The sequence below is a fragment of the Cheilinus undulatus genome, linkage group 21 (assembly GCF_018320785.1).
Source record: "Cheilinus undulatus linkage group 21, ASM1832078v1, whole genome shotgun sequence".
In the NCBI taxonomy this organism is placed as follows: domain Eukaryota; kingdom Metazoa; phylum Chordata; class Actinopteri; order Labriformes; family Labridae; genus Cheilinus; species Cheilinus undulatus.
In genome coordinates this window covers 3563766-3582027 of record NC_054885.1, presented here as the reverse complement: position 1 = coordinate 3582027, position 18262 = coordinate 3563766, and the positions used below count along the sequence as shown (strand labels likewise).

The 18262-nt window shown below is 41.1% G+C and overlaps 1 protein-coding gene across 3 annotated transcripts in view; it reads left to right on the top strand.

Annotated features, from left to right (window-relative positions):
- The window catches only part of hdac5 (histone deacetylase 5), an 80218-nt gene that overhangs the window by 53818 nt on the left and 8138 nt on the right, over positions 1-18262 (top strand). For all 3 annotated transcript variants that reach the window (XM_041777745.1, XM_041777744.1, XM_041777743.1), the window contains 16 exons: positions 977-1108; positions 1435-1544; positions 1645-1761; positions 1904-2015; positions 3074-3199; positions 3278-3471; positions 3547-3665; positions 3756-3951; positions 10336-10447; positions 13188-13321; positions 13502-13622; positions 14795-14844; positions 14933-15040; positions 15130-15185; positions 15281-15368; positions 17490-17609. In XM_041777745.1, coding sequence (XP_041633679.1) covers positions 977-1108; positions 1435-1544; positions 1645-1761; positions 1904-2015; positions 3074-3199; positions 3278-3471; positions 3547-3665; positions 3756-3951; positions 10336-10447; positions 13188-13321; positions 13502-13622; positions 14795-14844; positions 14933-15040; positions 15130-15185; positions 15281-15368; positions 17490-17609 — 1895 coding nt within the window. The remainder of the gene's footprint in view (positions 1-976; positions 1109-1434; positions 1545-1644; positions 1762-1903; positions 2016-3073; positions 3200-3277; positions 3472-3546; positions 3666-3755; positions 3952-10335; positions 10448-13187; positions 13322-13501; positions 13623-14794; positions 14845-14932; positions 15041-15129; positions 15186-15280; positions 15369-17489; positions 17610-18262) is intronic.

Here is an 18262-nt window from a genome sequence, read left to right as displayed (position 1 = left end):
GGGCTTTGAGGATTAATGGTTGGGAACCCCTGACTTTAACAATCCAACTTGAAAAAATCCGGAATAACCCTTTAAAAAAGAAGCTTTTGTTCTTTACTGAACGATTGAATGAGGTTGGAAAAATGGATATTGATATTTTCAGTGACGTGTGTTTGGAAATATTCAGTCTTTGCTACTGTGATGATCAAAAAATACCAGAAATTTCTGAAAAACCATCCTCTGTTTGATGAGATAGGTGTGTAGGAGACCTTTAGAAATTTAACTTAAACTTGTCACATTCAGTACTGAATATTCTGTGTACTGTGTAGCAGTTTTACTTAGACAAAAGCAGTTTCACTGCAAGATTTGATCATTTAAACAGGAAGGGACCTGGTACCAAACAATCACTGATGTCTTTTGATTTTTACTGGAATATCTCAGAGTTTATAAATCTGGTATCATGTCAGCCCCAGTGCAGAGGCAGATATAGTCCTGTGAAATTAAAGGCTTTATGTAAAAGTAAAAATGAGATCAGGGTTATTCAGTTCTAACAACGAAAACAAATTAAGAGCTTATCCATCAAACCATGTCAAAGTCTTCCCCGTCTGCTCTGCCTCTGTCTGGGTCGATGGAGGTAAAACTTCAGGTTTTCAGGATTTCACTCATAAACCAATAAAACCCAGACCTGTCCTCCTCCTCCTGATCTTTGCCCTCATCCCGCCGAATCGAGTGAGCGGCCTCGCCGGCCAAAAATGTAATGTGGGATTAATCGGCAGCTGGCAATCCTGAAACAACCCGCTAGTCTCCTGTTGGCAAAACACCAAACGCCTTAAATCACCCTCATGAAACGCTTGCCACAACACCGCAGCTCCAACAGCCTCTATTTAGAACAAAAGAGGCCATGATGCTTACATGACGGGGGCATTCACAGCTGTATGAGATTAAACCCTCTGAATGTGACCGCTCATTCTCGTCTTTTACCCGGTTCTTCTTTCAGTGTCTGAGCCGAACCTGAAGGTGCGTTCACGGTTGAAGCAGAAGGTGGCAGAGAGGCGGAGCTCGCCGCTCCTCCGCAGGAAGGATGGGACCGTAATCAGCACCTTTAAGAAGAGAGCCATCGAGATTTCAGGTGATAAACTTTCTTGTTTAGACGCATTCTTTTTGAGACATGAGGATAAGGAACTGCACTTCAGATGCCTGACTGGTTGTAGCTTTGTCTGCAGCCATTTATCAGAGTACACATAACATACCCTGAGACCCCTCAGACTGGTAGTCACCTGGTGCTACCTAGCAGACCAATCATGGAGGATGTGATCTGTGTAGTTGCATCTTTTAGGAGAAGCACATAGAGGCCGTGCATATTTCATCTAGAATCATAAATCAGGCTAAATCCTTGACTCTTCTCAATAAAATGGTAGATTGATCCCTCTTTCTCTCTCTCTCTTGCTCGTCCAGTGTCGTCTCTCTGTAACAGCGCTCCAGGTTCAGGTCCCAGCAGTCCCAACAGTTCCAACACAGCCATCGCCAACGGGAACACGGGATCGGTCCCAAATATACAGACGGAGGTACGCGCTCATCTATAAATGCTGTCTGTGACTCTTATATCTCTTTCCTCCTCGGTAACCCAGATTTATCTTGTGTTTATCGTGTGTCTCTTCTCTTCAGCTGAGATCTCTCCATCAGACGCTGGGTGCTGATGGGACGTTGAGTCCTCTGAATCTCTACACCTCGCCCTCTTTGCCAAATATTTCCTTGGGCCTCCCTGCAAACACACACATCACTGTGAGTCAGCACAGATTTTATTTAACAAGAGTTTAGCAGCCATTTAGAAATAAAAGCAGGCTTTTCTTCTCTAGGATAAAATAATAAAGCGGCTCTCACAGCTCTGAAACATTTATTTCCATGCCCCCCGCCCCCTCCACAGGCCCCCCAGAAACTTTCCACCCAGCAAGAGGCTGAACGTCAAGCCATCCAATCACTACGAGGGGGCGGAGCTCTAACAGGGAAGTTTCTTTCCACATCTTCACTACCTGCAGGTGAGTTAGGCAGGTATTTAAAGTACTTTATTGACAATATAAACTGTGCAAAATACAACTATTTACAAATTACAATCACAGAAACGTGCTGGATTTAAAGGCTAAAATTGTAGTTTTTGACAGCCAGGGTTAATGTCAGTGTAAAGCATTACAGTAATTTTAATTTAGCCCAAATTACACAGCTCACAGCAATACAGCAACACGTTAGAAGTGGTTAGAATAGAATAAATAAATATTTCAAATGAAACTGTGGTTTTGAGAACCTTTGGAGCATCCTCAAGCTAAAGATCTATGAGGGTGGGAGGAAGTTCACATCAAAACAGCAGCTCTGGGAGGATATTCTGACATCTTTCAAAGAAATTCAAGCAGAAACTCTCCAAAAACTCACAAGTTCAATAGATGCAAGAATAGTGAAGGTGATATCAAAGAAGGGCTCCTATGTTAACATGGAACTTGGTCTGTTAAGATGTTTTTGATTGAAATAGCTTTGATTTCAGTGAATCTGACCTCCTAATGCTGCAAATTTAACAAATTACCATTTTCAGTTCTTTACAACCTATAAAATGTTTGAAACTCTGTTGTGTGTAATAATTGAGAACAGATTGAGAGGTTTGTTTGTTGGTTTGTTCAATAAAATTTGAGTTATGCTCTAACAGCTGATGACTTGAAAATTACACTGACTTGTCATTTGCATCGACTATTTAGGAAAATCAGAGAAAGATATCATTTTTGCATAATATTTTGAACGCGTTGTAAATGATCCATAGACCACTGTGGCTGATAGATTTCAGTGCAGAACACATGAACGTCTGCTTAAATTACATATGAAGTTTTTTAAAGCTCCAAGACATAACAAAATTGAAAAAAGTGAAGGGTGTCTGCTAACAGAAACATATCCACCTAGTATTAGTAGAGAAGAAAATAAAAACATAAATTAGTCAATTTAATCAGTTATCACAATTTTTTTACCCATTCAAAACTTGAATGTTGCCCAGTTTCTTGAACAGGATACATTTTCTGTTGGATGTTTTGGTAATGTAATGGTGTTTTTATTGCAGGGGTGGGACATGATGTAGATTCTCCGCCCCCCAGCTCTCATTCAGCACATTCCTCATTACTGCAGCACGTGTTACTGCTGGAACAGGCCAGACAGCAGACCGCCATGTTGGCAGGTTCACACGCAGGTAAAGGAGACGTTAAATCCACATTAACATCCACAGCAGAGTCCTGGTTTTTATTTCACTGTTTTTCTGTTGTTGTAGTCCCCATGTACAGCCAGTCGCCCCTAGTTACGGCAGAAAGGGGCGTGTCCAGCGGTATTCGGTCAGTTAATAAGCTGCCTCGCCATCGTCCGTTGGCTCGGACGCAGAGCGCTCCTCTGCCGCAGTCGCCTCAGGCTCTGCAGCAGCTCGTCGTCCAGCAGCAACACCAGCACTTCCTGGAGAAACACTACAAGGTACGAGCGCTTACACAGAAATAAACACTGATTATAGAGAAATATGCAAACGTACTGACTAACTTTATGTTCCAGATGCTATCGAAGGGGGCGGAGCTTCCTAGGCCACCACCCACACATCCAGAGGAGACAGAGGAGGAGCTAACAGAGACCAACGACATGCAGGAGGACGACGGAGGATCCAGCTTACACAGGTGTGCAAACTCAACCAATCAGTGTGTCATAAAAACAGATTAATTTGTTTTAATATTAGTGAACTCTCATAAATTTAAACATCCTGTCAGGCTTCAGAAGGAGGGATCAGACGACAGCACGCCCTCCTCAGAGCGACTCGGTGCACAGGTAAAAGGTGAAGATGAACACGGCGAGGTGCACATTAAAGGAGAGAGCACGGAGAGTGAGCTGGACGAGGAGGAAGAGGATGAGGACGTCATCCAGCTGAGGGAGGGAGAGGAAGAGGAGAGAGGGAGCTACACACAGGTCAGTGTCTGAAAACATCCTTCCTCACTACGCTGCATGCAGGGTTTTGAAACATGACACTATTCCACTGAAAATCAAAGGATATCAATCACATTTCATCTGATGTGCACTGAAAAGGAAAACCTCTTACAAAAATAACAATATTTGCTTAATCTGCAAACTATTTCAATGCAAATGAACTGAAGACAGCTAAAAAATTTCAGATGAAACGAATGACATGATCACAATTCTAAATCCTTCGTTTATGATAAAACTCCAGAAAAGCAGCACTGAGAAATTAAAATGAGGATAGATCCTGACATGTGCAGGTCAGATTGGGGCAGGAAGTGATGAACAGCAGTTATGAATCAATGAGAGTGGAGGAAAGTTAGTCAGCTCTAGGTGGACCTGCACCTGCAGTTATCAAAAAAAAATCTTACATCCACTGTCTTGGTATGTTAGAATATTGTGGTAAAGTCCAATTTACAAAGGTTTCCTGAGCCTTCATTCTCTCACTGTGGTACAGTCCACAGAAGGTCACTGCTGAAAGGGCAGGCTGTTCTGAGAGGCTGTATCAGAGAAGATTCAAGGAGGGTAAGCAACACAGGGTCGTTGCCAAAAAGGCGGGTGTTTTTAGAGCGCATTCACACCAGAGCGGTTTGGTCCGCTTTAAACGAACTCTGGTCCGTTTCCCCGGATAGTCCGATTCATTTGGAGTGGTGTGAAAGCTCACACAGACTCTGGTCCGCTTGAAAACAGGGGGTCTTGGTCAACTTCCAAACGAATCCTGGTGCGGTTTGTTTAAGGTGTGAAAGCAAAGCGGACCAACTTGTGAACCAAAGGAAGGAAGTGGCATAAAGTGCAATGATATACGGATTTATATGTGATTTAATACACTCAAATACACGTCGGTACCTCGCTTGGTGTCTGGGTAACCATAGCAACACGTCGTAGTCCGTGCTTATTTATTCGTCTCATGATAAGAACGACATGTTGGACAGCTCACTGCCTCGCTGGCTGCTCGTAATGGCCCAACGCAAGAGCAGAAACCCCAAGACAGCGTAAATTTAATTGTTTATGTGGAAAAATACCGGCAGAAGGAGTTTCATCTTCTTCTACGCCTTCTTTCCTTCTTGGTCGCCGTTTGTTCATGGCGACAGCGCCCCTAGCGAGCAGAGGTTGTAGGTGTTCAGACGCTTCGGTCCGCTTGACCAAGAGAGCAGTGTGAATGCGAACCAAACCAAAGGAAAGTGCAACAATGTTGCCATTTCTGTTCCAAAACGGGCCGAGTCCCCCGGACTATCAGGTGTGAAAACGACCTCAGAGTGCTATGTCAAAGCATATTTGGCAAAGGTAAGCCACAGAAGGTTGCTTTTGAAAGAGCAGTTATTCTCAGAGTGCTGTGTCAAAGCATATTAAAGGAAGTTAAGCTACAGAAGATAACTGCTGGAACATCATGTGTTCTGAGAGGCTGTATCAGAGCATATTCAAGGAGGGTAAGCCACAGAGGGTCATTGCAAAGAGCAGGCTGTTCTTAGAGTGCTGTATCAAGGCATATTTAAGGGAGTAAGCCTCAGAATGCCACTGTTGAAGGATCATGTGTTCTCAGAGTACTGTTTCAAATCATAATCGAGGGTAAGCCACAGAGGGTCAGTGCTTAAAGGACGGGCTGTTCTGAGAGGCTGTGTCTAAGCATATTCATGGAAAGTTGACTGATGAGAAAAGTGTGGTAAGAAAAGGAGCACAACCAACAGGGATGAGCTCAGCCTTCAGAGGATTGTCAAACAAAGCAGATTCAAGAACTAAGGGGAGCTTCACAAGGACTGGACTGAGACTGGAGTCAGTGGATCAGGAGCCACCTCATAGACAAGTCCAGGAGATGGACTACAAGTGTCGTGTTGTCGTGTTTATTTTTTTAGGGGCATTTTGAATCATAACAAAATTAGTATTTCTGATTCTGACGTTTGTAGATTTTTTTCCAGCATCCCTTAAATTAATGACTTGTTAATATCACAGCAAAATAGAAGTCCTGACAGCTGATACTGGGTAGTTTCATGGTTTTAATTGCCAGTGAAAAGAGGCAAAAGTTACTCATAAACTGGAAGACGTGATCCACTAAAAATAGCACGTTTGCTTTTCTGTAGTGTTCTTAACATCCAATTTTAACCCATATTTTAGCATGCTGGGTTTAATCAATGAAGGAGCCTTAGTGACAGGAAAGCGGGGGCTCATCAGATTAGAAAAGGTAATAAAATCTGCTCTAAGGTCGGGGGTCTCTTCTTAATCTCAGGACGTTTTGGTTGCGCAGCTTCATCCCACAGAGAGATGAATCACTCAGATGAATCATCAGCAGACCTCGAGCTGTTTTCTCACCGTGTTTGCTCTCTTACAGATGTTACTGTGTGTTAGATATCTGATTCACCACTGCTCTCTGATGGCCTCTTACCTCAGCCCAAACCTCACGTATCCTCAGGTGTTTTTCACCCTCACATTAATGTTTTAATACGGAGAAATCCTGAGCCACTGTGGGTTTGAATATCACAGTTAATAGTCTTTTTAGTAGTGATTAATTCATGAAGCTGTCCATTATGCTCCAGAAAACTCTTTCTTTTTATGTTTTTTAAAGTGTTTTATTCTCTGTTATACTAACCCTGCTTTCTCAACCAATCAGAAAGGTGCAACATGGCAAGCCACGCCCCTACAGTCCTTTTAAAAGTACTTCCCCAGAAGCAGGGTCTTTTGAGGAGATAGGTTTTTTTTTATCTTTTATCTTTCCTGGAGAAAGTCCCTGCTGCTGAAAAGTACCTTTTTGATCTCAGAAGGCATAGTTCCTGGGAAATATTCCTGCAGTGAAAAAGCACCTTTTGGGTCCTCTTAAGGTTCCAGCTTTTGGGGGAATGTTCCTGTGGTCAGAATGCAGCTATAGTTCCTCAGATGTTCCTACTTCCATGGGGAAGGTCCTGCTTGTAAAGCATAGATAGTTCTTTGGAAGTTCCTGATATCAGAAGAGGGCTTGAGACAGGATAGATAAAAAAAATCTTGACAGTGATGATGAGTGACAGGTTTTAGATGAGGGATGAAAATATGAAAATATTGTCTTCTGATCTTTATCCGTCCTTTTGTGGCCACATCTCTTTCCTGTTTTCACTTGTGATGTTTTTTTATATCTTGAGGATGCCACAGCTCTATTTTAGGGCAAGGTTAAATGAATCAATCCAAAACGTCTTGTCACATTTAAACCGGATGATTTTTTTTTTTTGTGAGCACAAAAGTACCAGATGAGTCATCGGAAGAAAGCTTTGACATTTTACAGGAACAGGAAAAGGTGGGATCTGAATGTGAATTTGAATAACACTTTAGTTTTTTGACACCTACTTGCGACACTTTTTTGACAAACGTGGAGCATAAATACCATCTGTACGACATGTCTGAAGGACGCGCGGCGTTTCTGAACAAAGATTAGGATGATTTAAAGACACAGAGCGTGAAATGAGAGAGCACAGCGCAGGTGTCCAGGGGAGCTGGGCCGTCACACAGACTCGCTGACAATTGTTGACGCTGCAGTGACATCACTGGTTGGTGACTCAACCACTGGACTCATCAGTGTGTGATGGTGAGCGTCGCTGTATCTCGGAGTGTGTGTTAGTGTCCACCCACTCATGATGAGTCACAGAGATCGCAGCAGGGAGCACAGCAACACCCCCTATATATAGATGCTTTGGGAGATGTGTGTCACTGCAGAGCACAATGATCGAAACACACAGAGGTAGTGAAGTTTCAGGATGGTCATTCAGACAGCTTTTATTATCAATGAAGTAATCCTATTTCAGATCTGCAAGGACTTTTTGGCATTCATTTCCCTCAAATCAGTTCAGGTTTTACAAATATTTCCATGCAGATTTGCATGTACATGCATATTAGTTTAACAGTCCACATTTTGGATTTCTATAATGAACAATGCAGATGTGCTTTGAGCTAGTCCCCCTTCTGCAAGAATTCATGGACTGAATGGTTTTGCACCAGAGGTGATAAAATGACATGTTTTAGAACCTGTGAGACTCTATAGCAGCATCTGTAAGCTAGCCTGACACGCCTGATAGTGTGTTTCATAGCTTGGGATGTACAGTAGACATCACATAGCAGAAGAGAACTCTCCTTGGGGGGCAAGTAGTGATTTCTGCATGGAAAAATGCAACCAAAAGACCATGTTTGAGCTGTTTAAGATTATGCCTATTGATCAAATTGTGAAACTAAAAACATTATTATTTCTTGATCCACTTTTGTGTCCAGAAAGTAGTGAAATATTCAGGGAAAAAATTGGTTTACAAAAACTTCTCAGTGAAACAGCAGCAGGAAGGAATTAAAACATCCTCAATCTAAAGTCCAAAGTTCCTGCTGTCTGTAAGCACCTTTAGATCTTAAAAGTTTCCTTGTTCTCTGGAAAATTCCTGCTGTCGAAAAGCACCATAAGTTCTGTAACAGGTTTCAAGTTCCTGCTTTTGAAAAGCTCCTATAGTTCCTCAAAAGTTTCCGAGTTCTTGCTGTTGAAAGGCACCTATAGTTCCTTAAAAGGTTCTAAGTTCCTGCTGTTGAAAGGCACCTGTAGTTCCTCAGAAGGTTCCTAGTTCCTGCTGTTGAAAGGCACCTAAAGTTCCTCAAAAGGTTCCAAGTTCCTGCTGTCAAGAGGTATCTATAGTTCCTCAGAAGGTTCCTAGTTCCTGCTGTTGAAAGACACTCAAAGTTCCTCAAAAGGTTCCTAGTTCCTGCTGTTGAAAGGCACTCAAAGTTCCTCAGAAGGTTCCAAGCTCTTGCTGTTGAAAAGGCACCAATAGTTCCTCAAAAGTTTCCGAGTTCTTGCTGTTGAAAGGCACCTATAGTTCCTTAAAAGGTTCTAAGTTCCTGCTGTTGAAAGGCACCAATAGTTCTTCAAAAGGTTCCTGGTTCCTGTTGTTGAAAGGCACCTAAAGTTCCTCAAAAGGTTCCAAGTTCCTGCTGTCAAGAGGCATCTATAGTTCCTCAAAAGGTTCCAAGTTCCTGCAGTCAAGAGGCACCTATGGTTCCTCAAAAGGTTCCTAGTTCCTTCTGTTGAAAGGCACATAGGGTTCCTCTAACGTTTCCTAGTTCCTGTTGTTGACAGGCACCTAGGGTTCCTTAAAGATGTTCCTAGTTCCTGGGCAAATTTCCTGCAATAAAAAAGCGCCTAAAGTTCCTCAAAAGTTTCCAAGCTCTTGCTGTTGAAAGGCACCAATAGTTCCTCAAAGGCCTATAAATTGCATACATTTGAAAGAAAATAAAAAATATATAGAGAAAAAGATGTTAATTGGACCGTTTTAAAAACTTCTTCAGTTTCTTTGAGAGTTTGGGCCCCAAAGTGTCTGTTTAGGAAAAAGCTGGCCCTGGTACAGATGTAGTTGATGACCCCTGATTTAGAGCTTTAAAGTACTAACTTTTCTCCGTTCTATTTAATTCCTCACAGCTTTCCCCCACTCCCTTTCCTCCAATGAAGATCACATGATTGCGAACAACCTATTTTACATTCATCTGGGAAAACTCCCATACATAATGTCTGAGAAGGGCAGGACATTTGAAAAAACTCTGAAGGTGATTGGATGAATGTTCAGTCTGTCACAGACACTAGGGGCCAATCAGAGCGACAAGACAAAAGAGCCTTGGTCCAGTTCTGATAAAATGACTACAGCTACATCCAAGCTAATTGCTACAGCAGCAGCAGCCATTGCTTTCAGCCTCCAGTACAACTAAACTGAACTTTTTACAAGCTTTTGAAACAGTAACATAGATCTAAAGATGGCACATCAAAAGAGGAAGTTGCACATACCTCAGCAGCTCTGTTTATAGGTGTGTGTGCATTTTGTAGATTGGTGCAGGAGGAGGAGAGGCCAAGGCAGGTTGTCCACTGTTTAATAGATGATAAACCTGAAGTCAAGAACAGAGAGGGTTTTTTGCTTTTGTTTTCATCATTAATGCTATTGTGGATAGTTCTGTGATGAATCTGCATTCCCTTTTTGAAATTCTGTTAATTTACTGTCACAAGTTATTGAAATAAACCAGTGTTACATTCATCTACACATCTGCAGACACGTATGCAATAAAAACCAACAGTGCTGGAGCTGCAGCATCACATTACCTTCATTTTCATCACCGGAGGCTGCAGCCTGATAACAACACAAATCTTTTATTAATGATATCTTTAAAGATCATGGTTATTTCTGTGTGTAAAGAGACAGGAGGGTGTTGGTGTTAAGCTTTCTGTCAGCTCTAATACACACACACAAACACACACTCGGTGAATGAAACATCTCTGAGTCATCCTGCTGCAATGAATCATAACTCTTTTTTATCCCTCTCTCCCCCTCTCTGCCTCGCTTCACCTTCACTTCCCATCAGGCCTTGCAGCACCTGGGTGTGTTTCAGTCCTCGCTGCCCCACAGACCCCTGGGAAGAGCGCAGTCCTCGCCTGCAGCCACCGTCAACCCCGTCAAACACCTCTTCACTACCGGTCAGATTTCTCTGTGTTTGTGTTCGTGCGTGTGCTCGACTGAGTTCTCATTGGTTGTCAGTTTGACATCATCGGTGTCAGACCGCCCACTTTAAGTCAGCGTGCTGGTTGCTTAGCATCGAGGGCTGACTCAGAGATGGGTGACGTTTCAGGACAAAGTTCTTAAGCAGGGATTTTGTGTACCAACTCTGTAATATTTAGGATCCTTTAAGTGATTCAGTAATTACAAAAATAACGCTAATGCATCATTTTTATTGAAAAGTACAGTTGGTCAGTGAAAATGTGTTTACATATTTATGTATATGTTTTAGGATTTATGCAAGAAAGCATGCAAAAGAAGGGAGAAAATTGCATTTAGCTTGACGTAATCCCTGTTACATTATAAATATCCTGCTTTATGATTAAAAAAGAAGCTCTTCAGACTAATTTGAATAGCATTTTAGCACTTTAAATACTAAAAACAATAGCCTGAGGCATCCCCAAAGGTCCTGTCACTTACAGATGAGGACAAAATGATTAGAAAATTTCAATTTTTAAAGTATTTCCCAAGAACATCCTAATTTTATTTTGGATGCTCACATTATTTTATTTTGCACACAGAAACAAAATATTCCACAAAAACCAAAAACTAGCAGGGTCTAAATGATGATCCCCTTTAGAAATGACCTTTTTGTTGAGCCGTAGCACAAACCACTGATGGTCTTTAACTTTGTAATGCTCAAAGCTGTAAAATCAAGGGAAACTGAGGGTTTTCTTCACATTTAGACTCAGTCTATAAACTTCAGTAAAGGTTTGAGCTGAAGACATCACGGCGAAAACTAAAGAAATCAGTTTAGACTGGAGAAAAAGAATTGTTGATGCTCACAAAGCAGGAGTAGGATCTACAAAGTTATCACAGCGTTTCCAAGAGTGAAGAACTGGAGTGAGATGGATCATCAAGAAATTCAGTGAGAGCCACACAGTCCAAAACAGTGATACTTAACCCTGCTCAACCAAAGAGCCAAACTGTTGAAAAATACGTTTGCAAGTGCCACAATCTAAGTGGTGAAATTAGAATTAAAATAAGTTAAAATTGGCAAAAATGGTCAAAAGGTGGCAAACTCTGGGAGAAAAATGGCAAAAAAATTGCAAAAAATGAGTGAAAAGTGACTAAACAGGGCAAAAAGCAGAAAAAAGGTGGGGAAAATGGGCAAAAAGTGGCATTTAATTGCAAAAGGCAGCTTAAATGGGTGAGGAGTGTCAAAAAGGGACAAAATGCAAAAAGCAGGATAAAGTGTCAAAAAGGGGAGAAAAGTGACAAAAAGAAGTGGCAAAAATGGGCTTAAAGTGGCAAACACTGGGAGAAAAGTGACTAAAAAGGCAGAAAGTGGCAAAAATGGGTGAAAATTGGCAATAAAGTGAGTTACAGGTGACAAAAATGGTCCAAAAGTGGCAACAACATGGAGAAAAATGAGTGAAAAGTGACTAAAATGGGTCTCAAAGAAGACCATCACTAGAGCCCTGCACAGGAATGAACCCAGACAAAGTCTGCAGAAGAGACTCCTCCAGAGACCTTGAGGTCTGCTACGGACAACCTGGAGAAGGATTCTGATCCTGGAAGCATGGGGCTCTTTGGCCGTAGAGACATTGGTGATGATTGGAGAAAGAAGGAAGAGGCATATCACACAGAGAACACTGTCGCCACAGTGAAACACGTCACTGGCCGGATTATGCTGTGGGGATGCTTCAGTGCATCTGGAACTGGGAATCTGGGAAAGGTGGATGGAACCATGAAGTAAGGAGATGTGAAGATTTAGAAAGAAAACCTCCAGCAGTCAGCAGATAAACTGGGTCTGGGTCTTTGCTTTGTCTTCCAAGACAACGACCCAAAACATCAGTGTCTCCTGGTGAAGAACAACCTCCAGAAGACCAGAGTGAACCTCACTGATCGGCCTGACCAAGACCCTGACTGGAATCCCAGTGAAAATCTGTGGGGTTAACTGAAGACGAAGGTCCATGCCAGAAGACCATCAGATCTGGAGGAGCCTGAGAGATCGGCCAAGGAGAACGGGCCGGGATTGCTCGGGAGACGAGTCAACTACAACAAACGACTGCAGGCTGCTTTCCAGCAAAAAGGAGACACAGCTGACTATAAGCATCAGGGAGGGTCATCATTTAGATCCTGGTAGTCTCTGTGAAATAATCCTGTTTCTGTGTGCAAAGTAAAACAATGTTCACACCCAAAATAAATCTAGGAGTGTTAGAAATGCTTTGCTCTGTTTAACAGAACTTGGGAAATACTTTAAAAAGTGAACTTTTTATTGGGGGCTAATAATTTTGTCCTCATCTTTAGCTGCTGCAGATAATTTACCTCATAGGAAAATAAAATATTTATGACCTTTTTGACAACAATAAACATTGATGATAACAAAGTAATGACGATCAGTTGGTGGCTGCACCAAGAGAAGAAGTATGACAGAAGAGATGGAAGATGGTAGATGGTATGATTCCCTTTTTGTTAAACAGCTTCATATTATCAGAAATAGCATTGAGACTGGAGGAATAGTAGTGATGTCCTGCTGGTCTCACATATTTCACTTGTTGCTACTGCCACCTTGTGGTGCAACTGTAAACTACAACTAGTATATATATTTAGAGGTCCATTCACAGGTTTAGTGGTAGTGCTTGATTGCTGCGTTGCTCAACAACAGTCTTGGTTAAAGAAAATGATTATGTGTTATTGTCATGGGTCTCTCTGCAGGACTGGTGTATGACAGTCTGATGTTGAAGCATCAGTGTGTTTGTGGCAATGCTCACATCCACCCAGAGCATGCTGGGAGAGTGCAAAGCATCTGGTCCAGACTGCAGGAGACGGGCCTGCTGGGTCGCTGTGAGGTACATACGCAATCACAAACACACAAACACACAATCTTAGTAACCGCAACAGAGCGATCACATTTTAGCTCAGATGAAGCACTCCTAAAGTTTCTGTGTTTCTTCTCCAATGCTGTCTTTTCCTTATGTGCAAGTGTAACACTCCTTACTCAGAGTCTCTCTCTGTCTGCGTGTGAGCAGAGGATTCGTGGGCGTAAAGCGTCTCTGGATGAGATCCAGTCGGTCCATTCAGAGTTTCACACTCTGCTGTATGGAACCAGCCCGCTCAATCGACACAAACTGGACCACAAGAAGCTGCTGGGTAACTATCTGTGTTTAGATCTGCCTTGATACCCAACATTAAACATCAAAAATGTAACATTTTAAAAGACTCTTTAAAACAGGGGTCATCAAGTACCTTTGCACGAGGGCCAGATTTATTCTTGACAGAAACTCTGAGGGCCAGGCTTTCAAATACACAAAATTAAAGAAATATTTTGGTCTGATTGAAATATTATTGTAGTAGTGTTTGTATTTTAGGCATTACCAATGAGCTCTATCCCTATTCTCTATAATACAGCAGGCCACAAGGAGACAGGTCTGACAACAGAGTTGGCTGGGCCAATGAAAATCTCAGAGAATGGGCCCTTCACAGTTGTGATTTAGCACCAGTATTAACTTATTTTTTATACTTTTTGCCCCTTTTGTCTCTTTAACCCAATTTTTCCATGATTTTAACCCATTTTAACCACTTTTCCTGCATGTGTTATCCCCTTTGTGCCACTCTTATCCATTTTTGACACTTTTTAACACATTTTCATTGCATTTTTCAACATTTTTTGCAACTTTAAAGCAATTTTTGTCACCTTTAACCCATTTTTGATACTTTTTGCCTCTTTAATCCACTTTTTGCCATTCTTTAACCCATTTTAGCCACATTTCCTGCATTTTTATCCCCTTTATGCCACCTCTTTTATCCATATGGCCACTTTTCTTCTATTTTTGCCACCTAACCCTAACCCACCTAATTATGACAGCAAATTTCTGTAAAAACAGATCAAATGTTGAGTCATTCTTTAAACTATTTCTGTATTAATTGTTTGTGGGATGGATTTAACAGCTGCAGACATTTAAAGCCAAAGGATAATCTTAAAACCACAACATCTTCTTTTCCTCCTTTTCTGAATTTAATGATCTTTTGGGGGCCAGACAGGAAGCTTTGGGGGGCCTGATATTGCCCCCGGGATGCCAGTTGATGATCAGTGCTTTAAAACATGATAGGATCTGTATCCTTAAGACTTGGTTGTTGTGCATTGTGACAGTTTCTCCAGGGAATGTAAATGCTGTTTGCAAGCCACCATTAAATCTACAAAATTCATGCATTCTGCTCTATTGGTGGTTTAAACTGATGCAAAGCAGTTTGGGTTTATATTTAACAGAAGAAATCTCATGTATTCTCTTTCTTTCTTCTTCTTCTCTGATTGGTTGTTTCAGGTCCAATCAGCCAGAAGATGTACGCCGTTCTTCCCTGTGGAGGAATCGGGGTGAGACTATCTTTTCATCCTCTTTGTCCGTCCATCTGACTGTATCTGAAGGTTCAAACTGCTTTAACTCACTGCTGCCCCCTTGCAGGTGGACAGCGACACCGTGTGGAATGAGATGCACTCGTCGGCTGCTGTTCGTATGGCCGTCGGCTCGGTCATCGAGCTCGCTTTCAGAGTGGCTGCGGGAGAGTTGAAAGTAAGAGAAGTTCCAGAACTTGAGTGCAAAACTTTCTGATGTTTTAAAGACACGGTCTGACACGGTTCTTCTTTGTGTTTTTGCTCCAGAACGGCTTTGCGGTGGTGCGTCCACCGGGTCACCATGCTGAGGAATCCACCGCCATGTCAGTACAGCCACAAGATCACTGCATATTACTATCCATCATGTTTTAGTGATAAATAACCAGTTATCTCTCTGTTTCTCTGCGTTTGTGTACAGGGGCTTTTGTTTCTTTAACTCAGTAGCGATTACTGCCAAACTGCTGCAGCAGAAACTCGGAGTGGGGAAAATCCTCATCGTGGACTGGGTGAGTAACACTTAAAAATCATACTTTTCCCCTCTTTTTTGAGGCTTTAAATGTGTTTGAGCACCGTTTAGTGTCTTTTACCGACCAGCAGAGTCACTCTACTTTCACGCCGCCTGTTGCGGAATTAAAAAACTCCCAGCTGGCTCGTTGGCGTCAACCCATTTGGCCCAGTTTCACATCTGTGCAGGTCACAGAGAAAAAGTTGGCGTCACCCAGTGGGCACTGAGAGGAAGAGCAAATGGAGCGGTTTCATCCCTCTGGAGGAAGGAAATACTCTGCAGTTCTTCTTAAAGCCTTCAGATGCTGATAATTACATCCACGATAAAAAACAGAGATTGTAGGTGAAGGTTCAGCTCTTATTAGACTTTTATCTCTCCAGTGGTCTCTACATCTGGAGGAGAAAGTCAAACATTAGTCTTTTTATTTCCTTATGATTTCATTTGGCACCTTAAGAATGGCGTTTTTATTTTCCTGTGCTTTATAGATTTAAGGTTGTAAAAACAGAATAAATATCATCCTATCCGATGGTATCACACATACTTTGAGCTTTTTTTCACCCACTTGTCGAAGTCGTAAATGATGAGGCAGGTAAAGGTTTTTTTTATCACTTTTATACAGGGGCCTACAAGTGCAAATACAGTGAACAGCTCAAACAATTTTGATTTAAAGAGGCAAGGAAAAAATCAACAAGAGTCTTTTGCAAAAACTTTATACAAATAAATAACAAAGAAATCCTCCTAATACCTACATAAAGCAAATTAAAAGGAATTAATATATGTGACAAAATAAAGGGTTTACATTCAGGTTTAACAAAGTAGTGGCTACATACTTTTGGCTTATTTGTTTCTTTCATTTTGTGGCATTTATTTTGTTTCAGACCTTTTTAGATTTTTGTTTTTGCAGAATGGTTTTTAATTTGGTGCATTTTCTTCTAATTTTAAGCATGTTTTTTCAATTTAGCATAATGTTTTAAAATTGCAGCACATATTTTTAAAATTTGTAACATTTTTTTTAGCAGCACAATTTTTTATTAGCTTTTTCTTTTGCAACATTTATGCATTTGCACTCTGATTTTTTTTGCATCATTGCTTTTTATTTGCAGCATTTCTTTGCATATGCAGAGTTTATTTAACATGATTTTTCATGTCTTGTGTATAGCACACTTTTTTATCTGCAGCATATTTTTTTTTAAATTTGCAACAGTTTTGTTTGCAGTGTGGCTTTCTGATTTATATCATTTTTTAATATTGTGCAGTACTATTTGCTTGCAGCCTTTTTTTGATTACTGCACGATTTTTTTACGTGTAGTAGGTTTTTGTCCCTTTTCTACGGGAATTTTGTATTTTCATATTTTTTATTTACACCTTTTTTTTGTCCTGTGTTTTTATAATCAGCATACTTTTTTATCTGTCGCCTGTTTTTGCAGCGTTTTTTCTATTATTTTGCATTTTTCATGTATTTTTCATGTATTTACTACATACCTTACTCTTTTATCAGCAGAAAGTTTTATTTAATTTGCAGAAATTTTATTTGCAGCATGGGTTTCTAATTTGCAGCTTTAAAAAAAATTGCAGTGTTTTTTTTATTGGAGCATGATTTCTTTATTTGTATTTTATTTTTGCATTTGCTGCATGATTTTTTTTTAATTTGGAATTTTTATTTTCATCATTCTCCATGTTTTGCATCTTTTGCATGTTTCTTTTATATACAGCATACCTTTTATCTACTGCAAGCTTTTTAATATACAGTATTTTTTTTCTATTTGCACCATGTTTTTTTGTCAAATGTAGATTTCCATTTTCAAACGCAGCATCTCTTGATGACGCTGCTGCAGTTTTTCCTCTGTTGAACAGCAATACTTCAGGATCACAAGTTAGATCTTAAACAATGCTTAAGCATGGCCTTGTTGTCAGAAACATTACATAAAGAAGGCGTCCCAAAGTTTAACAACAAAGCTGTGCTGCTCGTTTACTACTCTCCACATGAGCAGCCAGTGTTTCTGTTCAGGCTTTGATGCAGGCGGCTTGAGAACAGCCTGTGATAAAATGTTGACCAATCACAGCGTCTGAATCAAACTGACCTTCTCTCTCTCTCTGATGCCGCTGCGATTCGTCACTGCAGGACATTCACCATGGCAACGGCACCCAGCAGGCCTTCTACAGTGACCCCAACGTCCTCTACATCTCCCTCCACCGCTACGATGACGGGAACTTCTTCCCTGGCAGCGGAGCTCCTGAGGAGGTTTGTGAAGACACACAATTATAGAAACACACTCACAGACTCCCTCACCATGCATCTAGTCAATTTAAAAATACTACATAACATAATAAGATACTATTAAGGACAACGGCTCACATACTGCCTGTTAAAACTACCATGTGTGAGTGTTTATCTGCAGAAATGAAGTCAGGTATTTAGAAAAATGCCTTTTATACCCTTAAAAACCTTATTATTATTATGGACGTTTGTTAGAACCTGAGTCAGACTGACCCTCAGATTACACATACTCTGTCTGCACAGAGATCTGCACTGGAAGAAAATTGCTCTCTTTTGAGTCGATCTTTGCAGTTCCACAACCATTGCTCCTGTGCATGCTAGAAGTACCAGGTCTCTCTGCTCTGCTTTTTTTGGGGAAATCTATTTTCAGAGCCGTCCAGGTAGAGGTCGACCCAAACAGGAACAAGAATGAACAAAGCATGTGTTCAATTTAAAAACGAAGCACAGAACAGACTCCTGATTGTAAATCTCATCTCTGTATCAACATTACATCAGAACCAGTGGACCAATCCACAAGTCATCAGTCGGTCAGAGGGTCACAGAGTTCATACGACACTACGGACAAAGGGATGCTAATCCTAGTGGATTTTATGTGACATCACATCCTCTCTAGAAAA